This window comes from Lissotriton vulgaris, chromosome 12, assembly GCF_964263255.1.
Source record: "Lissotriton vulgaris chromosome 12, aLisVul1.2, whole genome shotgun sequence".
Taxonomy (NCBI): Eukaryota; Metazoa; Chordata; class Amphibia; order Caudata; family Salamandridae; genus Lissotriton; species Lissotriton vulgaris.
The window spans coordinates 431,474,706-431,501,681 of record NC_141700.1 but is presented as its reverse complement, the minus strand read 5'-3'; the positions used below and the strand labels follow the sequence as shown (position 1 = coordinate 431,501,681).

General features: G+C 46.3%; 1 protein-coding gene across 1 annotated transcript in view; it reads right to left on the bottom strand.

Moving 5' to 3' along the window:
* SLC6A2 (solute carrier family 6 member 2) overlaps positions 1-26,976 on the bottom strand; it is a 1,509,850-nt gene that overhangs the window by 295,126 nt on the left and 1,187,748 nt on the right. The window contains exon 10 of the mRNA XM_086945193.1: positions 15,601-15,729. Coding sequence (XP_086801319.1) covers positions 15,601-15,729 — 129 coding nt within the window. The remainder of the gene's footprint in view (positions 1-15,600; positions 15,730-26,976) is intronic.

Sequence of the window (26,976 nt, the reverse complement as noted above, 5' to 3'; positions counted from 1 at the left end):
AGTGCACACTGAAGGACTACGTTTCTCCTCTCGAATGAAAGGAATAGTATTACCGTGATTCTGCCCAGACCTATGAAGACCTCCTAAAACAGAAACTAAGGACTGGACAATGAGTCCCATATGACGAAAAAAGAAGAAAAACACTTCAAAAGTTGGAGGGAAAGTGTCCATTTGATTTATTTTGACTTCATGAAGGTATGCTATAAAACAACCTTTCAGTCCTGACGAATGCCATTGACCCACAGGGCACAAAGTTGGATGAAACATGTTGACATGATTCTTCTAGAGATAGATGTGAGACACATAATACCTTTCATTTCACATCTCGCATTGTTAATCATACTACTACCTTCGATCTTCTTAATAAAATGTGTCCTATCTAAATGTAGGAGGTATTTTTAAACTTTTTTTTCCTCACATGGCGGATCACAAAGGGTATCAGATTCAAGAGACAATCCCTCCTAGTGGAGGAAAAGGCACAGTGATGTAACTATCAGTGGCTAAGTCAGCCAATGGAAGACATGCCTTTAGCAGAACAACACTGTTGAGGGTCTCACAATTTTGGTGTTGCCCACCCCACCCCCTGTCTCAACACAACTATTCGACTCCTTTTCATTTTACATGTTCATTTATGGGAATTTGAGTGGAAATGTAACTTATCCCTCCCTCTTCTGATTCTTGAGATCTTTATATGTATAACACAAACTTACAAACATTTTTTATTAAATAGGGGAAATTTACAGTGTACAAGAATGTTCTGTAAAATGTTCAAAGTATGGACCTTTTCTACACTTTAAATTTTTCACACTTACCACTGGGAGCAGGAGGCCTTCTGTATTGTAAATACAACCCTTTGAGATAGGAGAACATTAAAATGAGTTAACATAATCATTAAGTTAACTTTTCATTTTAATTTCCTCCATTTTAAAAGCATTCAGAAATATCATTTTGTTCTCATGCTCCAATTTTGATTGGACTGAAGTACTTTTGTTTAAGAGTTAAATGCCTCAGTGCTTCTGTTCAAATTGCGAGTCACAATTAAGGAATTGCTTCCCATTCATTCCTATGAGCTCAGTGCTGCATACCACTGGTGCAAGTAATTTTATACCAACTGAGTAACCCTAGTCGCGACAAAGTAGGCAGATCCTAGTAGCTACAGACTCCAGCCTTCCGTAGCAGGGGCATGAATAAGGTAGCAGGACAGATTATGTCATGGCTACCCTTCACAGGTTTAGATAAGTAACTCATTTAACAGTTGCTACCACATATATAGTTTGGACAGAAACTCTAAAGTCTTCACTTTCGATTTTCTTGGAGCATTTGTCAGTCATTTGCCATTACAGTACCTGTGCAATGGTCTTGTAGATCAGGTTATGTGATTTATTTATTTAAAGTTTTGTATAGAACGAACATGTCCCAGGTGGGTATCAGAACTCTTTACACACGGTTTAGGTAAACAACAGAAAACAGCAAGGGGAGAACAATCAGGGTAACAGTGGGTCAATATACAACAGGGGCAAGATGAAATTAAGGTGGACACCCGGTAGGGCAATATACATCAAGATCAAACAAACCAATATGACAGGCGACAATGGGTCACAACCAACAACATTTATACAGTAAATAAGAGTCAAGAGGAGCACAGCATCTAGTTCAATGCATTGTTCATTAGTAGAGCTTTAACTTCCCTTTTGAAAGCAAGTGTAGAGGGAATCAGTCTTGTTTCCACTCGAAGGGAGTTCCAGATTCTCAGGCGATGCCAGAGAATGTTCGATTGTGGGTTTTAAGCTTATTAACCCCTTCTGTGCGGGGCTGTTTCCCCCGCTGTGCTGGGGGGCGGGTGGGTACAGCGCCCCAGTGCTCATGACGAGGTCAGCTCGTCATGAGCTACGGCGCTACGGTGCTCATGACGAGCTGAGCTCGTCATGGCCACACCCGTTCCAATAGAAGGTTCAGCACAGCAGGGGAATCAGCCCAGCATGCGAGCGTTCCACGGAACGGGCGAGGTCATGACGAGCTCTGCTCGTCATGAGCACCCTAGGGGTTACATTTCTTAGGCTTAAGCAGCAGTGTGCCGGTGCTCCTTGTGGACCTGGAGCCACCAGAAAGATCCAGCTTGTTTGTCAGGTAGAGTGGGGTGTTGAAGTGTAGTGCTCTATTGGTCATTCAAGCAATCTTTACTTGGATCCTTGCCTCAAAGGGAAGCCAATTGAACGATTTCAGGTCCGGCGAAATGTGGTTGGACTTCTTAGAACCCATGATGAGTCTAGTAGCAGCATTCAGAGATGTTCTGATAGGGTCTAAACTGAGTTTTGGCAGTCCCCAAAGAGTTGCACTGCCGTATTCGAGTCTAGAGATGACAAGTGCTTGCACCGCCACTTTAAAGTCATCATGGGGAATGTAGGGTTTGAGTTTTCTTATGATGCTAAGTTGGAAGTTTGCTCCTTTGGTCGATGATCTGATGTGGTCTTGCATGTTAAGGTTTTTGTCTAGCACAACTCCCAGTGATTTAGTGGAGTCAATGATGTGAGGTGTGCAGTTGAGGGCGGTGAGGTTACAGAGAAATTTCAACACAGTGGAGGTTTGCCTAGTGGGTGAAATGAGGAGGAATTCTGTCTTGAGGCCATTTAATTTGAGATGGTTAGAGGTTAGCCAATTGAGGGTTTTGAGCAGGGTACTGTTGAGGAATTTGATGTCTTTGGGGAGGAAATTTTCATGTAGAGTTGTGTGTCTTCCGCATACATGTGATATTGGATGTTGGAGGATTTAAGAATTACAGTCAATGGTTCCAGGAAAAGGTTAAAGAGGGTGGGTGAGAGTAAGGATCCTTGGAGGACACCCAGTGTGCAGAAACTATGGTTGGAGAGAGACTGGGTGGATTTAACTCTTTGTGTTCTGTTGTTGAGGAAAGAGGAAAACCATTTAAGGACTGTGCCTGAGAGCCCCATCCTGCATTCCAAGAGGTAGAGTAGATTGTCATCTTTGACAGTGTCAAAAGCAGATGAGAGATCAAGCAGAATTAAAAGGCAGGCTTCATTTTGGTCAAGTAAAGTGAGAGCATTGTTCACTATGTGAGTGATGGCCGTTTCGGTGCTGGGGCCAGTGCGGAAGCCCGATTGGAATAGGTCGAGAAGCTGGAATTGCTCATTGTGTTTGCATAGTTGTCCATGAACACATTTCTGCAGGAGTTTAGCCAGGGTGTGTATGTTTGCGATTGGGCGGTAGTTGTTCAGGTCGACAGGGTTAGCCAAGGGTTTTTGAGAATAGGGAGCACTAGGCCCGCCTTCAAGCAGTCCGGAATCTCACCTTGAAGAAGTAAGGCGTTGATTATCTTGGTCCAGAGCGGTGGTAGGGAACCTCTCACTTCTTTAAAGAAGTTGGGGGGAGGGGGTCACTGAAGTGATTTGAGGGTTTAAGGGTCGAGAGAATATTGAGGATGGTAATGTCATGGAGGGGAGTGAATTGACTCCATGAAGCATTATTTTTGAGGGAGAAACCATAAGGCAAGAGCAGGGTTGTGGAGACAGAGGAGTCAGGAGAGGGTGAGAGAATAAGTGCAGCAGACCTTATATCTAATTCGATTTTGTTCGTCTTCACGAGGCAGAATTCAGTAACCGCATCGCAGTGTGGTTGCGGGTGAGAGAGGTGTTGAGCTTGGGTAGAGGTGTTGTTGGATTGTGATTTAATGAGCTCAAAAAGACGTTTCGGGTGATTTTTGGCTTTGTCAAGTTGGTATTTGAAGTAGTTGGCTTTCGCCGTTCTAATGAGTTTGGTGTATCGACTTCTTTTGAATTTTAAAGTTTTTAGCAGATCAGTGGAGGGAGTGGCTCTCCACTTGCGTTCAGCTTGTCTTAGACTGCATCTGTCCGCATTTAGTCTGTCATTGAACCAAGGTTTGGAGTCTTTTATGGGGATTCTTTTTAGTTGAAGAGGGGCTGTATCATTCAATGCAGATAGCATAGCATTGTTATAGTGATCGGTAAGGTTGTGAACATCCTTCATGTTTCGAGGCGGCAGAAGGGAGTAATTGTATTACTCAATGAGCTAATATTGCTTGTGTTGTGAGCGATCTTCTCCAGTGTTTTAGTTTCGGTGGTTGTGCACTTTTGTGGTTCCAACTTTCAAGTATCAGGAAGTTGATATAATGATGGTCAGACCTGTCACAGAGAAGAATGGATTTGAGATGAATAGAGTTGGTGTTTTAGATGGTGAGATCCAGATCAAGCCTAAGTTGTGTGAGGGGCTGTCGCAGAATTGGGTCAGAGATAGGTCAGACAGGAAGTTTTTGAGGGTTGTAACCGCTTGATCGTGCAGGTCATTCCAGTGGAGATTGAATTCACCAAGGAAGATCTGGGGGCAGTGTCGGCCCAGGTTGGAGGAGATGGTTTCCATAATTTGTTCAATTAGATGGAGGTTATCAACTGGGGGGTGGTAGAAGATGTGAAGGCTGCATAGGGGTCTGTGTGTGCTAGTGATATCTATGCATAGGTATTCACAAGATTAGAGATTAGCTGAAGGGGACTGTTTTGCTATCACCCTCTTTCTTAACTCGGTCGAGTTTGATAATATTGTGACTGGGAGGGACTAATAGGTCAAGGATAGGGCCAGAGGAGTCGTTGAGACAAGTTTTAGTGAGGATAAGGAGGTCCAGATCTTGGGCAAGGATGAGATCAGCAAGGTCAGTGGCATGTTTCACCGCTGATATGCAGTTAATTAGAATGCTTTTTAGGTGTGATTTGTGCAAGGTGTCTGTAAGCGCAGGATGTATAGTGGGGATCGGAAAGAGGTTATTAATGTTTATGGAATTGGCGCTGAGTCTGGGTGTTCTATGGGGGTTGAGAGTAATGCTTTGGATGGGTTCCATCTTATCATGATGAGGGAATGTCAAGTTAGGGACATTTAGTGGGGCAGTTTGAGAGGATCTAGCAGGGACTGAGATGGCTGAACGAGGAGGGGTGTACTCAAGGAGGAGGGAGAGAATATCAGGATCAGAATATGGATTTTTGGATCTTGCAGGTCTAGACGGGCGTTAAGGTAAGGAATGGTAATTGAATTCTGGGTAGGGGGTTTTGAGAGGATCAAATGCAGGATCTCATGTGATGTCACATTGGAGAGAGGTGAGGGATCTCACGTGTGGACATGGAAGAGAGATCAAAGGCTAGCTCTTCGGTGGTCTTAATGAGTTTTTGAATGACAGTTTTGAGAGTTAGCAGTTCATTGTTTATTTTCTTGAGCTTAGAAGTAGGATCAGAATGATCAGAATGGGGAGTATGGGTCACATGGAGGGGAGAAGGTGGGTTGGTCAGTGGTTAAGGTGGAGGGGAGATCAGGGCAGGAAAATGGGAAGGGTGGGGGAAATCCACTAATGGAAAGTTCCCTCTCCGATGTACGGGCGCGCTCGGTGAGTGGGCGATGTCAGGGAGGTTAGGGGGAGGAAGGTTGACTGAGCTCCTGTTGGAGAGTGGGCAAGCCTGCTGTCAAGTGAGAGAGTTATGTAGGAATGGGCTAGTGGAGAGGGGGTGGGGGAAGTATCGTCGTGGAAAGCTAACAAATGAACCGTGATTATTGGCCAAAGTCTGGTCCGGTTGTGAAATGGAGGGTGAGTTAGGGGAGCAAGGGGTTGAAGGAGCTGTGGTCCTGTGTGTGTTGATCTGATTAGATGAGGTCATCATCAGGGTGTGGTCTGTTAGCGAGGGATCAGGGACCTCTTGAGATGGGGTAGGGGAAGGTCTGTACCCAGATTGAGTAGGTGAGTCGCTAGTGACCAAAGATCTTTTAAAGAGGGCAAATCTGTCATCAAATATGTCCAGGCTGTGATTGGTGGCCTGAATTAGAATAGTCCTATTGTTGTATATGGATATAGTGGCATTTGCACTAAAAGTGGGAGACTTCATGACCACAAGTCGGAGACCGTGAGAGAATCTTTTAGTTGAGGTAATTCCGAGTAGGGAGTGGAACGTCGATCACCACTGAGCTCTTCTTTTAGTGTAGAAGATCAGGTCGCTCGTAATAGTACCTTATTTTGGACAGAGGTATGGGTCAGAATTAAGAGTTTCTGGGTTGGCTTTGAGGAGTCTATGTTTCAGAGTGTTAGTCGCATTTTTGGAGGGGTTGGTTGGGCAGATAATTGTGTGGCAGTTAGTGCCATACTTTTTAAGTCTGGAGTCCATACTGAATATGTAAGAGTGGTCGTGGAGGAGAGAGCTTAGTGTACGTGTTTTGGCTATGAGGTTGGAGTGAGCAGGGGTCCACAGAGTGATCCTCCCAGAGGGTGTGTTTTGAGGGTGCACCTTGATTAAAGCGCTGTCAGATTAGCTAGGCTAAGTAGTGAGGCATAGTATGGTCATGACTTAAAGAAGACATCATGTTGGAACTCAGTGGGAGCTTAGCGGGGAGATCAGTAGACAAGTATGGCCTGAGGTTGCACCTTTGGAATGGACGCTCGGGTAAAAGCAGTTGTACCCTAAGGTTGTCCTGTTTAGGGAATCATCTAAATATATTGATGAGTGCAGCCCGCTCATTCCATCTTTGAGGTAGCCTTTCCTCGAATTAGGGTTGATGGATGGTTTCAGCACAGAAGGCCTATTCAGCGACAATGTGTAATTACAGTCACTCATGCTGACTTTGCTTTACTGAGTAGCGATGTGCCTTTTTTCCTTCTATCAGCAGCAGGACCCACTTGCAGCCTGCAGTAGCTGTAAGAAGATAATGACCACACTATTTTTGGTGAAGTCTTTGGAGCAGTTCTAAATGGATACCACACAGAGTGGCCATGGGACGCACTCATGACTGGTCAATCCTTGCTTCATCCCACATGCAGTCTTTTTTCTCAGGGTGTTCCTTATGCTGGAAATATGTTGAGCTTCTACCCTTGGATAGTCTCTCCTCAAGTAGGACCAGGAACACTCCATTCCACTCTCAGTGGTCAGGCAGTCTTCTTGGCACTAGGCAGGCTCTCAGCTGCTCCAGTAGAACATGCCGACTGGGGGATGGCCACCTCTGGAAGGATGGCTATTTGGCAAGCACCTTTCCGGCTCACTCAGGAGCTCTTTTGAGTATTCTGAGGAGCAATCCCTTTCTTGATCTGAAGAACATTGGACTTCTTGCAGTATATTTTATCCCACTTTTATACACCTGTTGCAAACAGGGGATGTGGATCCATTGTCTCAAACTCAACAATCAGTCTGGGTTGTTCTCTTTCTGTCATCTTCTCTGGCTACTACCCAGATATAGCCTTGTAAAGTGGTGCTGCCACATCATTGAACAAAGCGGCAGTCTCCAAGGAAGAGTACCAAAACATAAACACAAGTGTTAGATCTCTGCACCTGGCTATCAAAAATCTTCCTACAGCATTAATCAGGGACATAGAAAAGGACAGGTTTGGCCTTTAAACTTCCTCACCTTCAACAACAGAAAATGCTCACCCCTATTAGCCACCAACTGGCAGGGCTCCATAAGAAAAAAATTATCAGTTCCTGACTAACTTAGTCTTTAACCCCTTCACTGCGGGGGTTATTCCCCCGCTGTGCTAGGGGGAGGGGGGCACACACAGCGCCTGCATGCTCATGACGAGCTCAGCTCGTCATGAGGCACGGCGCTCCTGTGCTCATGACGAGCTGAGCTCGTCACAGGTGCATTGGCTCCCATGGAACGTTCAGCACAGCAGGGGAATACTCCCGACACCTGAGCGTTCCACGGGCCATGACGAGCTGAGCTTGTCATGAGCACCGGAGCGCTGTGGCTCATGACGAGCTCAGCTCGTCATGAGCATGGGAGGGGTTAAGGAATTACTCTTTATCCTCTCGCCACAGGCATATAGGCAATGCACTTTCATTGTCTGAGAAAGCTATCTCCATCATTTATCTTGTGCCGTGTTAAACCAAAGGCTTCCCGAATAGTCTCCACTGGCATCAGTATTCAGACACGCACACACACAAACACACATACACACTAACACATACACACTAACATACACACACCAGGGGGTGCCAGAAAGCCAGCACTCACAATGGCTGTATTACAGAAAGGCTCTTGTTGCGAAATGTCACAATCCTACAAAATCTATGTAGAAACACTGCTGAATTGTACATGTGGTGCTGTGGGAGAGGCAGCGTGGATCAGTGAGCACCAGGAAATGCAGAATTTAGGCTGCTGAAGTGCATCAAAGTCAACTACAGAGTCAGAAATCGTACACGATCTGGGGTACAGGATGCTGGACATGCGCTGAGGAAACTGCAGCCAAGATCCACTCCGGGCAATATTATTGCAATTGTATGAACAAGAGGGGACCGTGACCACCACATTCTACAGCACAAGGGTCAGTTACAACAGCTACAAACTCCTTCCTACATGCCCACCAATATTAGCACAATGGTGCGACACACTGAGATCACAGCCCGCTCATTAAGACTGCCAACCTGCCATCTGCTGATCATAGTCTTGGGGGTGAGATAAAAGTTGGGACATACAGACATGCACTGTAGAGTACCAGGATCCCCAACAAATGATCTGCATTCATAATCAAGGTCAATATCACATCCTAACTCTGAGTTCATTGGGGCCACGGAGAAAATAACTGTTGACTGCGTTTCTGCCTTCCCCCTGCTGGGATACTACCAGGGATGTCTTGGCCTGCTCCGGATTTGATGGGTTACATGGAAAACGGAACACCACATTACACCCTTGCTATTTCACAATACAAACACGGATGAAAGGTGAAGCAGAGTGCTGTATTCTCAACCTATGGACAATTGTGAAATAATGGACCATTGCATGATTATAAACCCCCCCCACCCCCCCGGGAGACCTGATGTCTAAGACTCATCAACCGCAAGTAGGAACTACCAAATAGGCAAAGCAGTAGCGTGGCAATCTTTGGACGATAAAAGAAAACGTATCATCTACTGACAATAAAAATGACACTCGCAATATCTGCATGGACTCCATTTCCTATAAGCTAGAAAAGCATGATACTTGGCCCACGGCAGCACAAAAGAGGATCTCAAAAATTAAAGAAAACCTAAACAGTTGTTAATATTGATAAATATGATGTTGATATACACCATGATATATGTATGTATAATAAAGAACGTGCATCTGTGCTGTTGAATTCACCTGATAGGACCTTCCTCTCAACTCAGAAACACGTAGTAAGGCAGGTCCTGCAAACTGGGCCAGAAATAACTGTAACCCTTATACAAATGCGAAAACCGGAAAACCCAGATCGATCCCACAGATAGGCAGACACACCACAATGGTCTCAGGAGACTGGCCCCCAATAAAACACGCTTGGCCAGAGGGACGTGTGTTCCCAAAACACCTTAAAGTCAGATGCCACACTAAGGGGCTGATTACGATGGCGGGCGGTCCCAATCACCGTTGCGGTGACTGGGACCACTTACCAGACATTCGGCGGTTCCATCACTACAATTCGGATTTGCCCGCCATACTGGAGGGGGCATCCTGGGGATTCAACATTGCCGGCGGTGCTGCTGGCTGCAGAGTTGTCCGCAATGTTAAAAGTGCTTGCACCGCATTTCCCTGCACCGAGTGGAAGGCACCACGCGGTGCCTGCCACTTGGTGCATGGAAATGCAGGGGGGTACCATGGTTAATCCCCAGTGCAGCGACCCCCACAAAAAAAGGGGGGACCCAATCCCCAACAGCCTTTCTATGGCTGCATCACCGCCATGGAAAGGTCACTCCAATACCCACATCCTAATATGGCAGACGGTGCCTGCTAGGCACCGCCACCATTTTAGTGGCCCTGCTCCGCCCGCCAGGCAATCATTGCGATTGCCACCGGCGGAAAAGCGGATGACTGACTTTGCGTCCACCACGATATCCACCACCATCGTATTATGGTGGTGGGTAAATCTCATTGTGATGGCAGAACAATCACCACTGCCAGTCCGGCGGTGGCGATCGTTCCGCCACCGAATGAGCCCCTAAGTTAGGAACACTCAGCCAATCGAAATACAGCACACACACTACATGCAGTGATCAAGCTCTCTCCATGTCAGCCATCTGGATATGTACCCACTAGCTCTGCATTGTGTGCATGCACGGTCGAGGCCCACCTGAATTTCCTATCATTTAAGCAGATTTAGGATCTTTATTCGCTTCTAGAGATGCACTGCGTTTTGTATAAAAGTACAACCACTTATGAATGTGCTGTACATATTGGCATCTATACAGTACAGTCTTGCTAGAGAGCAACAGAGCACTGTTCAGAGAAAGTGAGATGATGAACAATATAGCTTACAAAAGGTTTGATTGTATTGGCAGGGTGAACCTATCTCAGTGCAGCCCATGGGATAATTAAGGTACTAGTGCTCCTAAAAGTGATGGCAAGATATTCTTTCAAAATATGTCTTGACTTGTTCTCTGAATTTTAGGAGTGGTGGTTCAAGCAGGACGTAACAGGGGCTTTCTTCCACTTTCCAGGCATGTAGCTGGAAAAGGATCTGTCTTTGATTTTTTACAATTTCTATCTTTTACTATCGCAGTGTATTGGCTGCTTGACAAAGTTCAGTTTTTCAGTCAATAGGGAGAAGCCATGTTGTATGGTTTTTCTTTGAATGCGATGCAGCATGTGTTAAAAATCATATGAGCTTGGCGGAGAAACCAACGCTGTTCTATTATGGTTCCAAAAACTTAGTGTAATGGTTTATTCTTTTGATTAAATAAGGTGTCCATCAGGATGCACTTGATCAGGGCTACAGTGCAATCATGAATAGTACCAAGTAGGGGATGAACTTCTTTCTGTGTTCTAATTAGCTGATATGATAAGAGCAGTTCAGAGTCAAGAGAGCCAGGTGTGTTGGCTCAGAGGACTAATCGACCGACTCTGGGGATCTGTGTTTGAGCTCATGGTTACAGGTTTCAATTACGGTGTGTCCACTCAGTCGTTTAATTTTCGAAGTTGATACAATGAGTACCGTTGTGTTTTGTAACAATAAACATGTTATTTAAGTTCCAAGTGTGAACGTGTGCTTTACAAATAAATATGTAAGGAACTGATACTGACTGTTCTAACTCTACGGACACCAATACATTTGTGAACAGTCTAGGTCAGAGCTTTCCAAACTGTGTGTCCCAGCACAGTACTGTGTCGCCTGCAAATGGTGGGTGTGTTGCGGGCACTTAGCATATAACTGCTGCTAATTAAGAGGCATTCCTCTAGACACTCTGCTCTATGGGAGCTGGGCGATTCATAACAAAGCCTCAGTAACAAGTAAATGGTCTTTTAAAGACCTGTGAAGTGCTCAGGTGCGGCTGTGTGTGTGTGCCCAGGAAGGTGAGATGAGGTGACAGAGGGCAACAGATAGCGGGAGGGAGAGAGAGAGACGGTCAGATGGCAAAAGACAGGGGGAGGGAGAGAGCGAGAAACAGACAGAGGGCGACAGAGGGAGGGAGAGAGAGAAAGACAGAGGGCGACAGACAGAGGGAGGGAGAGAGAGGGTAAACGTTGTTTACAACGCGATGTTTACACAGCACGACCTTTACCACGCTGCCATTACAACGCAAGTTATTTCTATGACTTGCGCTGGATGGCTCTGTTGTTTAAGGAATATTGTAATTTTCTATTCCAACACCTTCCCTACTGTTACGTGGGCTGGTGTTTGAATAGAAAATTATAATAATCCTTAATCCGCGCCCTCCATTGCAAGTCATTGTACCGATTTGAGTTGTAAAATCCGCGATGTAAAGTACCGCAATCAAAATGATCGGGTTGTACTATCATGCATCCAGAGAGAGAAACAGACAGAGGGCGACAGACAAAGAGCAAAGAGACAGAGGGCGACAGATAAAGGGGGACAGACAGAGGGAGACAGACAGAGGGAGGAGGGCGACAAAGGGAGGGAGACAGAGAGGGAGACAGACAGAGGGAGGGCGACAGACAGAGGGAGGGAGGGCAACAAAGGGAGGGAGTCAGACAGAGGGAGGGAGAGCGATAAACGGAGGGAGACAGACAGAGGGAGGGTGACAAAGGGAGGGAGACAGACAGAGGGAGGGAGGGCAACAAAGGGAGGGAAACAGACAGAGGGAGGGTGACAAAGGGAGGGAGACAGACAGAGGATGGGAGGGTGACAAAGGGAGGGAGACAGACAGAGGGAGGGCGACAAAGGGAGGGAGACAGACAGAGGGAGGGATGGTGACAAAGGGAGGTAGCCAGACAGAGGGAGGGAGGGCGACAGAGGGAGGGAGACAAACCGAGGGAGGGAGGGCGACAAAGGGAGGGAGGGAGACAGAGGGAAGGAGGGTGACAGAGGGAAGGAGGGAGACAGAGGGACGGAAGGAAACAGAGGGAGGGAGGGAGACAGAGGAAGGGAGACAGAGGGAGGAAGGGCAACAGAGGGAGGGAGGGAGGGAGGGAGACAGAGGGACGGAGGGAAACAGAGGGAGGGAGGGAGACAGAGGGAGGGAGGAGGGTGACAAAGGGAGGGAGACAGACAGAGGGCCACAAAGGGAGGGAGGCAGAGAGAGAGACAGAGAGAGGGAGGGAAGACGACAAAGGGATGGAGACAGACAGAGCGAGACAGACAGAGGGAGGGAAGGCGACAAAGGGAGGGAGACAGACAGAGGGAGGGAGGGCAACTGACGGAGGGAGGGCAACAGAGGGGGGGAGGGAGGTAGACAGAGGGAGGGAGGGTGACAGAGGGAGGGAGTCAGAGGCAGAGAGACAGAGGGAGGGAGAGGAAGACAGAGGGAGGGAGACAGAGAGAGGGAGAGAGAGAGGGAGGGAGAGGGAGGGGGAGAGAGGGAGGGAGAGAGAGGGAGGGAGAGAGAGGGAGAGGAAGGGAGAGGGAAGGAGAGGGAGGAAGAGGGAGGGAGAGGAAGGGAGAGTGAGGGAGAGGGAGGGAGAGTGAGGGGGAGTGAGGGAGAGGGAGAGAGAGGGAGGGAGACAGTTAGAGAGAGAGAGAGGAGACAGACAGAGGGAGTGAGACAGAGGGAGACAAAGAGAGGGAGAAAGGGAGAAAGAGAGAGGGAGAGACACAGAGAGAGGGAGGGAGAGATAGAGAGAGGGAGAGAGACAGAGAGAGAGAGAGAGAGAGAGAGAGGGAGAGAGAGAGAGAGAAAAAGATGTGTGTATGCTATGTCTGGTGGCTCAGTGGACGAAGGGATCCGCTGCAGGGGCCTGTGTTCAACCTCATGGTCACAGTTTTTTTTTGCGCTAGCCCTGCCCTTCCCCCACTGACCCTGCCCCTACCGGTGCGGCCCTCGGACAAAAACCACAATGTACATTTGACCCGAGAGAAAGTTTGTGCGTACCCATGCTATAACGCAACACACATGCGTAGCTGTAGTGACGGGGTGTCCCTGCCATGATCAGGCAGCGCTCTGTGATAACGTGTCACCTAAATAATTTAATGAAAGCTTTAGTCGCAGGGGAATTAGAATGTCATTCTCAGAGTCATCAGGTATAAGCCCCTCATTTAATCTTGCAAACAAAAGAAATAAGGAAAATATGAACCAACCACCCAGGTCAAACTCCTTGGCTTGCAATTTTCAATCAGGACAATCTGATTAGTGATCACTAAAAGTAGCAGGGGATAAATATAAGAGGTAATATGGGACGCAACATCCAGGCCTCAATTTTGTTTGCTGCAACTGTCAAGTACTTCAGTATGTACACATTCTAACAGAGTATACAACTTGTGAGTGGCTGGAATTTCCTCTCTTGTAGTGTGATTCTTACTACCTGTTTGTGTGTGCTTGGCACACAGCCGTTGAGGTTGCACAACTTCAAAAGAATAAGCACCAGGAAAAAGCCCCCAGCAATAGTCCATTTCGTTTTATTAATGGTGGTTCCATAAATCCCTGGGGCATGTGTCAATGTGTGCATGATTATATCCTTGCTTCAGGCACAAACCTAACCTTAAGCCTAGTGTTGCTAGTCACTGTCTTTGTTATAACAGATTCACAATTGCTTTATTAACCGTGCTGCGTTCCTAAATGTGCTTGAAGATGGACCATTTGCCCACTTTTTCTTCAAAATGTTCTTCCGGGGGAGAACCCCCGAACTCCTCTTAGGTGGTTCGGACCCGCTCGCTACGCTCACTCTCTATGCTGCTTTACTGTGTCCCAAAATGATGCATCTCCAAAAAGTGTGTCACCAGCATGAAAAGTTTGGAAAACTGTGGTCTAGGTCCTTCTATATGCAGTGATGTAATTTCCTCTAAATGTAAAGAAATTATTTATTTTGTCCTTAATGTTTGTAGATCCTTGCCACCCGAAGTCTGGCAACGCTTCATGTAATGTAACAGCAAAACATTTTATCTTACCACTCATTCTTTTTGTGTTGTTTGTATACCTATTTTTGAGATTTTCTTCAAATGCATTACAATAAACTAGGGTTATTTTAGCATTTGTTGGCAACAGAAATAACTCAGATATTAAGTGATTAATCCAGGAGGGAATCCACTTGTGAAATTGCATCCACCACAGCAAATGGATATCGGGGGAAAATCCACTGAATGGTTTTTCTTTGAATGCAGCACTTCCTCCAGAAATCAGAGGATTTACAACTCTAAATCATGCCATAAGTGTGCTTAACATGTTTTCATGGATTTCACTTCTCCAAAGCTGCATAATCAGTTACTTTTGTAATAGATCACCAAAACATCACGAATGGAAGGAAGGAAATAATAAAAAAACGTAATGTGTATTCTGAACCATAATTCTATCACGATTGGTATGTCTTCGTCCATCCGAGTTTGACCATTTTGTGCTATGTTCATCAAAGTCACAGGGAGCCTACATGAAGTTTCTCATTTTCGTAACTTCCTGAAACCAAGTCATGGCTTTATAGATAGTAATTTTCTGCACATGCGTGGTTAGCATATTGTGAAATTGTACAAATATACTGACATTTTATTTATTCTTCTCGTTAAAAATTATTTGTCATGTGGAGCCTTTTTCTCCAATTGACATTCTTGAAAATCAAATGAAGAAAAGACTTCATATGTTGGTTCAACAATGTACACACATTTACCACTCTGCTCCTGTTCATCTAATTTGCAAGACCCACAATCGTCACTATCTCCAAGGAACAAAACTTCAACAGGTATCAGTTATGAGTACAGAAGTTTGTCCATTCGTGGCAAAAAATTGCACTCCGTTAATTATCAGCATGATGTTTTAGATTATATCTATGTTGACTTATTGAAGCACCTCTGTATTTTGCCAAGTAGTTTTCCCACACAAGAGTGATGTACACGTGGAAACAGTTTAGTGACCAGGACATCTAGTTAGATTTTTCTTCACTCAGAGTCCAGGAAAAAACGACATCAAAGATTTTGAACATAAACGACCTAGAAAATGAATGTTTTTGTAGATTCCCATAGCCAATGCAAAATATTGTGCATGGCGAGATGGAAGATTCTGTGGTAAATTACATTTTCACAAGCAATGAACTTGAACCGCTAGCATTTTTCTGATGTCATAAAATCAGCTATTCCAATGATCATTTGTTATTGTAAAAAATATTGAACATCACACAAAATGCTTCTGGGCACCTCTCAATTTATAATTTGAGGCTAAACCTAGTTAGTTACATTACCATTACAAAATCAGAAGTCAGAGTTTTAATACTTACGTTAGTTATACACAATAGCGCGAGCAGGAAGGTGCCAAAGGAAATAAGAAAAGTAAACAATTTCCTGTGCCTTTTCAAGATCTTGATGTCATCTGCTAATCCAGTGATTACTGCTTCCATTCCTCCCATCTAAGAAAAAAATCAAGAACAAATATTACACTGACATTTACAAGATTGCCAAGAATTACATTCATGCTTCCTTTTGCCGGTGGTGAGCAATGTCTGAAAAGCCCCAAAACAAGGCAACATATGCGTGATTGCACCTCATACCGATTTCTTCCACCATCCAATATTTCTGAATGTATGAAATATTGTTGGTTCTTTTACATCTATGCTTTCTCCCTTTAAATTTAAATTTAAAAGTATTTATTGAGCGCACGATTACCAGGCGGTTTCTTGGCGCTAGGGGATGCAACCCTGGGGAGCAGAAAAGTGGGTGCTAGGGCAAGAAGGCCTGTGAAAAAAGAAAAGTTTTGAGTTCCCTCCGGAACTCAGGGTATATCACTGTTGACCTGATGGTAAGAGGAAGGGAGTTCCAAAGGTAGGAGCGAGGACGGAGAACTTTGTGCCCCCCGATTTGGTCTTCAAAACCGGGGTACAGAAAGAAGAGATTGGGAGGAGGAGGGCAGTTCTCTGATGGGGGTGTAAGCTATGATTTTAGAATTAATAAAAGCTGGAGCTGTGCCAGCATGGGCCTGGAAGGTCATGCATCCCATCTTAAAAAGGGCACGTTCTCTGATGGGAAGCCAATGAAGGGCTCTGAGTAGTGGGGTAACGTGATGTGACTTGGGAAGGCCATCGATAAGACAGGTGGCTTGGTTTTGAACTAGTTGGAGATGCCGAAGTGCGTAGGCAGGAACTCCATTGTACAGAATATTGCCGTAGTCCAGGGGTGGGAGGACCATGGCCATAAGAATAAGTTTCAGAGCTGCAAAGGAAAAGAATCGGGAAATCTTTTGAATAGTGCGCAGCGTAAAGAAACAGGAAGAAACAACCGTGCTAATCTGGGAGTGTAGAGTAAGGTGTTGATTGAGTGTTATCCCTAGTGTTTTAACTGAGGGGGACGGTGATGGGGAGGGGCCTAGGGAAATGGGCCAAAAAAAGGGAGTCCAGGGGTTGGAGCTGCCACCGGTAAGAACCAACTCGGTTTTATCAGGGTTGAGTTTAAGGTTTTTACAGTTCATCCAATCCCTGATAAAAACCATAACGGATTGAAAGTTGTGAATGGAGTGTGAGGAATCGGAAAGGAAGAAGATGAGTTGGAGGTCATCGGCGTAGTTGAATACCGTGACCTGCATCTTCTGTAAAGCAAAGATAAGGGGATAAATATATTAATTGAACAAAAGAGGGGAAAGGGAGGAACCTTGGGGGACGCCACACTGCACCTTGCATGAGGGGGCAGAGAAATCGGCCAGATGGACGGCCTGTGTGCGAACCCTCGGAAAGGAGGTGATGCAGGCCAAAGCGGGCCCCCTGATGCCCGCCGCTTCAACACGGGTGAGAAGAATGGTATAGTCCACCGTGTCGAAGGCAGTGGACAAGTCAAGGAGGACGAGGGCCTGTGGCTAGTTGACATCCATCCCCTCACTGAGCGTGTCCAATACCGAGATGACAACTTTTTCGGTAGAGTGTAGAGTGCGGAAGCCCGCCTGGTACGGCGCTAGGCAGCTACTGTCCTCAATAAAAGAGCTGAGGACTTTGGTGACATGGCGCTCTAGGACTTTGCCCAGAAATGGGAGGAGGGAGATGAGGAGGTAGTTGGTAAGGGAGGATGGATCGGCGCCGGGCTTCTTAAGGATGGGGATGATGATGGCCGATTTATGAGAAGCAGGGACAACACCCTGCTTGAGGGAATCATTGAGGAACGTGAGGGGAGGTAGGGGACACGCCAAGAAAATCTCTCTCAAGATGTGAGCCGTACAGATGTCAGAGGGGGATCCTGACTTCACTTGAAAGAGCAGAGAGAGGAAGGTTTCCCTCGTCAAGGGGACTATCTGATCTAATTGAAAGACGTTGGACGGCGGATGGGGATCAGAGAAAGCTGAGGAAGGTGGGGATATGTTAGCCTTAATAACCGCAATTTTCTCAATAAAGAAGTCATTGAGAGAATCACAGAGGGATTGGGAGGGGGAGGGTTTGAGGGTAACTCTATCTGAGGAGGCCAACTCGTGGACTGTGGCAAAAATTTCCCTGGGTTGGTTTTCGGCCGAGAGAATTTTGCCAGAAAAGTAGCTGGTCTTGGCATTAAGGATGGCTTTTTCATATTCGTTAAGGATGGAGGTGTACTGAGATTTTAGCGTCTGACAGTAAGCGCGCCTCCAGGCGCGCTCTGCTCGGCGTACTGCGAGTTTTTTCTCTTTGAGGTCAGTGCTAAACCACCTATTGGCATCGTGGGTGCGTCTGATTCTGACGCTCCCTTTGTCACTGTTTCCTCTCTTTTTTGTGTACCATTTTTAGGTCGAGCATTCCAGACCTCTTGTATGTACTTTAGTATATACTTAATAAATACATATGTGTATGTACTTTGGGGGATCTGGAGATCAGCCCTAGGACATGTCTGCTTCGGCTTAGGGAATTTTTTTCTGGTCAACTTTCTCTGTTTAACTGTTTTGATAGAAAATGAGCAGCAAAGATCAGTAAAATACCAGAATTGCTTTCTGCTGAGAGACTTTCTTTTTTTATTTTTCAGGCAACTGTCTCTATTTAACTTTCTTGATAAAAATGACAAGCAGGGGTCAGTAAAATACCAGAATCACTTTGGCATTCTCTAGAATCCAGTCCATTGAAATTGTCTTCAACAAGCACCCATTGACAATATTTTTTTAAATCTTGTATTTTCAGTGATATGACCACCGAAGGCCCTGATTTTATATTAAAAACAGATCTTTGGACTATGGCCTTCCCTCCATGTTAAAGAACAGTAGATGTTTCAGCACCCAGGCAAATGTGCTGCATTGCTAAATACATATAAGGTCCCAAAGGCGAGATCAATTGCATTGCAAATACTTGTTCTCCCTTTCTGCCTATCTCTCTCTCACTCTAGGTCAACATCTGATGATGAAACTTATTTGCTTGTCCCCAAAACAGTGATAGTACTGACCACCTGAAACTATCAACACAGATTAAGTACATGTGCTGTGATTCACAGACTTTATGTCAACTCTAAAGGTGTAGGCTGTGAATATCGAATCCCAAATTACTAAGAGTCAGAATATCGTTACAACAATACCAAGGGAGAAAATATTGAAAGGTGAGTTTCTATACATTTTCTATAACTAACTCCTTGGTGATAAATATATTTACCTTCAAGATTCGAAGATATGGAGTTGAGAATAGTAAATCCTTACATACCTCTGTGCACTTACATTTTGCTATTTTGTCTCTCGATATTGCTGTAACAATATTCTGTCCCATCCAGATTCAGGATTCTATATTCCCAGCCACAATAACTCTAAATAGATGGTGATCGGGCAAATGGTGAGGCAAAGTGTTGAGGTGTCAAGCAATCTGGTACCCTCTCTAGATGGTATTAAGAGGAATTCACAATTTTGTGTGCCATGTCAGTCCACCTCTGCAATGTTTTTTTCGCACACAGGCCACAAAAGAGCAAAATGACTGGCATTTTATTTCACACCCTTCTGCCATGGCAGTACCTGTGAAGGCACTGAAAATGTGTTGCACAGCTGATGTCATTTAGTCAGTTGCACAACAAATATTTTCATTTTGCAGAAAAAAATTCCCAAAGCGGTAATTTGTTTCTTTAATGCAAGATCAAATTGGCCCCCACACCTTGCGGTTTTTTCTCCTAGAGTCTGGTGGGCATTATTTTTTGTTTGTTTGTTTGTACTTGACAGGCTTTACCTGGTAGTGACAAACAGAAACAAGCATTTGCAATTCAATAGGTCTCGCATTTACGAGAGTTTGAGCTATAGGTAATGCAATAGCTGAAACTCTTGCAAATGCAACACCTATTGGAGTGCAACTTATTAGCACCCATGCAGCATTTTCACATTCATGGAAGCCACGCCCTTTTCTTTACACAAGCTGCGTCTAAAGAAAGGGGCGCGACCAACATTAAAGTGAAACTGCGTCAAAGGGCGCTTTGACAAAATAAAGCATCTTGTTTGTCAAGTTGACAAACACTCTGTTTGAAGAACTTTTGAGCACCTGAAACTGAGATGTCTAGAGACTTCCAGGTGGAATTAGTATATACCACATACTTTGACACATTTTATTCAATGGCACATATTATGTTAGACATTGATCGCTGGCAGATAATGAGATACAGATTTTACCACGGCACAGAGTCTGAATTATTTTACTGTTCGGCACATAATCAGAATGGAATTATATTGGGCACATATTTGCAAAGGTATTATTCTCTAGAATATATTATCTGTCATGCTGGGAATTATCCTAATTGAGAATCATTGTCTGGAAAATATTCTGAGGGGCAGGTAACTTTATTGGGCATCATTCTTTAGCATGCTCTGAGGAACATTATTCTAAATGATAAATATATATTCTCCTGGCACATATTCTGGTGGCATAGTTTCACCTGTGCAGTACTTGGAAGGTGACCACAAAGTGGCACAGAAGTTTAATTACTTTTCCATCATACTTCAGTGCACTGCGCTACTCTTCATTTGACATAGCCACAAAAGGACAAGTTACAACTGTGCACAGGTGAATTTGTAAAGTGTTTATCCAACAATCGGAGTGACGCCAGCTGGCGCGTTGAAATGAGGGCAAGCTGTAGCAACATGCATAGGGCCAAAGGGGGAGATAGAAAGTTTCAGAATTGAGATCTGTGACATCCGCCTCCCGCAAAAAGGGGTACCTTATCCCCTTATGTACCCAACCATGTTGTCCACATACAATGCATGCCCAGGGTTAAGTGGGGGGGTCCCATTTTCGGCCATCTGCACTGGGTATACCAGTGAGCGAAAGTAGGACCGTATTAGTATTCAAGGGTGCAGGACAATGGCCTGTATCCCTCGCACTATAGTCACCTGCCCCTAACCACCAGTCTTGACATTTCCTACACAGTTGAACACTCTGCAGAGAGGTAATAGCAAAACCATTGTGGAGAATAGCTTAGAGACTCGTAACTATGGTCTCCGGAGCTGTAAAAAAAAACCAGGTCTAATGCAAATGTCGAAATCAGGAGTAGGTGGCACATGGGAGATGCAACAGTTACTTCCATCACTACAAACAAACAGTGCAGTGGTCCCTGCGTGGTCCGCAGGTATAACCCAGTGTCTTGGTCTACAGTGTTACATCACTTCTTATAGACAGTGTCCTAGGGCTAGATGTAGGTAATCACAAATTACTGATTCTTAAATACCGAATTTTACTGATTCGGTATTTAAATCAGTAATTTTGATGTAGGAAATAATTCTGTAAATTTTACCGATTCGGTAAGATTCCTTATTACCGAATCCGGGGCCCGATGTCGGTAATCTCGATTTACCTACTCTTTAATACCGAATCATACCGATTCGGTATTTAAGAGTAGGTAAATGGGATGTAGGTAATTTCTATTTTTAAATTACCGAATCGGTAATATTCGGTAATTACCGAATCGGTATTTACCGATTCGATAATTGCCATTCATTCCTATGGGCCTGTAGGCCATAGGAATGAATGTCAATTACCGAATCGGTAAATACTGATTCGGTAATTGGGGGAAACATTGAAGGGTGGCAGGCTGTCACTTTGACACCCTGTTGCACCCCTCAATCGTGTATGGGTGCACATGTTGCAGACATACATGCCCTAAGGGCATGTAAGTCTGCAACATGGCAGCGTTTGAAAAGCACAAAAAAATGCTTTTTCAAGGCTTTTCATTATTTACCACCAACTTCTAGTTGGTGGTAAATAACGAATTCTGAAAGCCCTGTAGCACTGATTATAGTGCTACCTACATCACAAAATACAGATTCAGTAATTTTACTGATTCTGTAATTTTACTGAAACGGCAAAATTACCGATTCAGTAAAATTACTGAATCTGTATTTTAGGTGGCCCTACATCTCAATTTCCAAATACCGGTCGGTAACGGCCGAAATGACCGAATTTCGGCCGTTACCGACCGGTATTTGCCTACCTACATCTGGCCCCCGATTCGGTAATAAGGAATCACCTTCCCATTCATTCCTATGGGCCTGGAGGCCCATAGGAATGAATGGGAAGCCATTCACTATTACCGATTCGGTAAATACCGAATCGCTAATAGGGGGAGCATATTCAAGGGTGGCAGGGTGTCACATTGACACCCTGTTGCACCCCTGAATAGTACATGTGTGCACATGTGGCACACATACATGCCCTAAGGGCATGTATGTCTGCCACATGGCACTTGTAACAAGCATTTACAATGGCATTATTAAAGGTAGAGCTATTGGCATTGCTCATGACATTTTTTTTCATTTTTTTTTAAACATTTACAATGGCAATAGGTGAGCATTAGAGAGTAGTAGAGAATATTCGCGGACACAGAGCCACACACATACACACACACAGAGCCACACACAGCGAGTTCCACACACACACATAGAGCCCCACACACACACAGAGCCCCATACACACACACAGAGCGCCCCAAACACACACACAGAGCCCCCCACACACAGAGCCCCCCACACACAGAGAGCCACCCCCACAGAGAGCCACCCACACAGAGAGTCACCCACACAGAGAGCCACCCACACACAGCCATCCACAAAGAGCCACCCACCCACACACAGAGCCACCCACTCACACACAGAGCCACCCACTCACACACAGAGCCACCCATTCACACACAGAGCCAGCCACACATAGAGCAACCAACAAAAATAGCTATCCACACAGAGCTACACACACACACACACCCACACACAGATAGAGCCACCCACACACACAGAGCCCAACACACACAGAACCCAACACACACGCAGAGCCCAACACACACGCAGAGCCCAACACACATGCAGAGCCCAACACACACACACAGCCCAACACACACATACAGCCCAACACACACAGAGCCCAACTCACACACACACACACACAGAGCCCCCCACACACACAGAGCCCAACACACAATACAGACATCCCTCAGTCTAGGTAAGCCACACGCCCATCTCTGCCCAGTAACACCCCTGGAAACAGAGGCAAGAAAAAACAAGCAGTTTCTTTGAATCCTCTCTACTGGTACCTGCTTGTAGTGTCCTAGGATTTAGCCTGCGCTCCCGGGGTTTGTTGGCTGACAGTGCAGGAGGGATGTATGAAGTTCTGGGTGTCTCTTGCTGCCTCTCAAGGAGGGTCCATTGCTTCTTGGCACCCAAACTGCGTTCAATGCTGGTGGAACGGATTAGAACATCCCCTGCTGTACTGCTGTCCGTAGAGACCAGTCTGATATCCAAGCCGCTCAGTGCCATTGGGTAGTAAAGCAGTACATAGGTGCTAACCAAGGAGAAAGTAAGGCACTATACAGAAGAGTCAGAAGATACTGAGTGGAAGAGGACGCGGGAAGCGGCGCAAGGATGGGGAGAGCAGGGATTGATGGAGAATGCTGAGAGGGCACTTGCTGGCAGGGATTGCTCTTGGATACCGTTGCAGCCCAGAAAATAATCCAGCGAAGCCCGGGGACAGCTGACACCGCTGGGATGGCGGGCACGTCTTAGGGGGTCGCCTATAAACGAGATGTTAGGATGGGTATTGGGTCCCACTAGAAACTGCGGGGGGAGGGGGGCGAGGTCGGAGCTACCTCCTTTAATAAGGGTGATATTAGAAGGAGGGGTTTAACACACCAGCCTCGATAGGAGGCCCCTGAAAGGGTGAGTGCTCATACCTGCCTCGCTTATGGCGGTCCCACGGGAGGGGCGCTGGCTTTGACTCTGTCCGTGTCCTCTTTGGTCCACAGAGTCAGAGCACAAAACGGGGATTGACCCCAGCAGAGGCTAACATACTACTACAAAGCCAAAATAGGACTTCTCGCCAAAAACAGCAACTGCTTCAACGCAGCTGGCTCCTTCCGCGTTCACTTGGCTCATACCCAACATCAACTTGGAGAATTCCCTGCTCCAACATGAGAGCACGAAAACACTACCCTAGATGAAACTGCAATGCAAAGTGACACAGAAACGTCGTGAGGTAATGTGCAATGCAAAATACCTGCTGCCTCAAAAAAACGTGAGCCTGAAACATGTCCAAACCACTCAAAACTGAACAAGTGCCCAATATAATTTTGGCGCTCAGTATGGGATTGCTGCCTTAGTGCTCACGGACCTTTATATCATGTTAAAATAACACAAGCTTCTGAAAACCCACCCCATTTCCCACTTTCAGTTGTCCAAATGAACTCTACGCATACCACAGCACTGAATTAAATCCGCTACCTCACATGCCAGTGAACCACAGTGTGCCTTGCAGTGAGGGAAGTAACCGAGAATTCGTGCTCATGGGGAGCTGCGTGAGCGACCATCAGCGGTGAGTTCGTGCATAGCGCCTCTGGCGATAGATAGCAGCGCTTGAGTGTGAAGTGTGGAGGGTCGTGCCTCGGACTTGCAGCTGCCCCCGATAGTGTCCTTTGACCCCTGCCCGGCCACCCAATGCAGGGAGACCAACTGTTCAAAGTTGTGTGGAGGGTCATTTCTTAGTATATTAATGGCCAAACCTTCAGCTTCCAGTGCAGTGCGTTTGATAAATATACATGGCAGAGTTGAGAGCCAGCCCCTCTAGCCGATGGTCTGAATCACCTGACACTTCTTCATGTGTACATATCATGGCTGCGGCCCCCTTAAGGGAAGGCTGACCGGCATGTTTGGACATATTGCTATTTCTGCACAAGCCCCTCCCCTTGAAACCTCTGTGTGGCTGCGTTAGGGTCTCTGCAAGTCAGGAACGAGTCGCATTCGACTGACTTTTCCTCAGCCCTTCTGGCCTTTCAGAAGCTCTGGCCTGTCTAGAAAATCTTTTTGATTTTCCTTTTGGCCAATCCGGCTCAGCTCAGCCATCTGTTTGGGCCCAGGAAGGCTGCGCCCCTGGCCTGTTACAGCTGCAGTGATCTATGCATGAGACTTTGTATGGAAGCGCTTGAGGCCCCGCTTATGGATAGTAAACTCTACGATACATGTGTGTGTGTTTGCGTATGTGCGGTCCTGAGGGAACCTGAGAAGTGCATTTAACCCCAGTCATCCAGCTACCTCTGTGAAAGCAGTGTGTGCTGCTGTTGGTATTTCCTTTTCACTCTCCACGCTCTAACTGTCTGCTGTCTGGACTCGCGAAAGAAAGGCTCACGCGCAGCAGGTATTTTTATGGGCCCGAGGGTGGCATTTGCCTGTCTCTGCCTGGTGTCCCTGCAGCACAGTCGCACTCTAGTTATATATTAACAGCAGCTTTTATAGGATTCAACAATAGACTCAACTTAGTTTGGATCTTGACAAACAGTTGCGAGTGCCAAGCCCATTCACACTTTTATCTGCCTTGGAAGGATGAAAGGTCCGGTCAGGGTGACTGGATTCGAAACGCACAGATTTCTTGGATGGAGGGAGTTGCTGCAAGAGAGACTATTCCAGTTTTAGACCAGCGCGACTTGGCTCATACCCAACATCAACTTGGAGAATTCCCTGCTCCAACATGAGAGGTGCCCAGGAGTGGACGCCTCACAGGGAAAGCCAGGACGGGTTTCACAGCAGTATTCGTACAAGCGCCTTGAGACCCTTGCGGGTGAGTAGTGCGCTATACAAGTATCAATTTACATTTACATTTTACACGTCCAAACCACTCAAAACTGAACAAGTGCCCAAGATAATTTTGGTGCTCAGTATGGGATTGCTGCCTTAGTGCTCACGGACCTTTATATCATGTTAAAATGACACAAGCTTTTGAAAATCCCACCCCATTTCCCACTTTCAGTTGTCCAAATCAACTCTACGCATACCACAGCACTGAATTAAATCCACTACCTCACATGCCAGTGAACCACAGTGTGCCTTGCAGTGAGGGAAGTAAACGAGAATTTGCGCTCATGGGGAGCTGCGTGAGCGACCAACAGCGGTGAGTTCGTGCATAGCGCCTCTAGCGATAGATAGCAGCGCTTGAGTGTGAAGTGTGGAGGGCCGTGCCTCAGACTTGCAGCTGCCCCCGATAGTGTCCTTTGACCTCTGTCCGGCCACCCAATGCAGGGAGACCGACTGTTCAAAGTTGTGTGGAGGGTCATTTCTTAGTATATTAACGGCCAAACCTTCAGTTTCCAGTGCAGTGCGTTTGATAAACATACATGGCAGAGTTGGGAGCCAGCCCCTCTAGCCGAGGGTCTGAAACACCTGACACCTCTTTATGTGTACTTATTATGGCTGCGGCCCCCTTAAGGGAAGGCTGACCGGCATGTTTGGGCATATTGCTATTTCTGCACAAGCCCCTCCCCTTGAGACCTCTGTGTGGCTGCGTTAGGGTCTCTGCAAGTCAGGAACGAGTCGCATTCGACTGACTTTTCCTCAGCCCTTCTGGCCTTTCAGAACCTCTGGCCTGTCTAGAAAATCTTTTTGATTTTCCTTTTGGCCAATCCGGCTCAGCTCAGATATCTGTTTGGGCCCAGGAAGGCTGTGCCCCTGGCCTGTTACAGCTGCAGTGATCTATGCATGAGACTTTGTATGGAAGCGCTTGAGGCCCCGCTTATGGATAGTAAACTCTACGATACATGTGTGTGTGTTTGCGTATGTGCGGTCCTGAGGGAACCTGAGAAGTGCATCTAACCCCAGTCATCCAGCTACCTCTGTGAAGGCAGTGTGTGCTGCTGTTGGTATTTCCTTTTCACTCTCCGCGCTCTAACTGACTGCTGTCTGGACTCGCGAAAGAAAGGCTCACGCGCAGCAGGTATTTTTACGGGCCCCGAGGGTGGCCTTTGCCTGTCTCTGCCTGGTGTCCCTGCAGCACCGTCACACTCTAGTTATATATTAACAGCAGCTATATTAACACCACTGCAGGCCACAAACACCCATCATGCACACACATCGGGGGCAGACACCACTGCAGGCCACAAACACCGATCATGCACACAAATCGGGGGGCAGACACCGCTGCAGGCCACAAACACCCATCTTGCACACACATCGGGGGCAGACACCGATGCAGACCGCACACACTTATCTCACACACAGAGCCACACACACAAGGACAGACACCACTGCTGGCCGCACACACTCATCATACACACACACAGGCCCGACCCGACAGCGGCCCACATCTTACCTCAGACGTGCTCGGCAATGTCTGCCCAGCTCCCGTAGGCCGCTGGGGAACCACGGCACTGAAGCTGCCGATTCAGATGCAGCGCTAGTCTGCCCAGCCCATTAAAATATAAATGCCACATGACCAGGAACCTTCTTT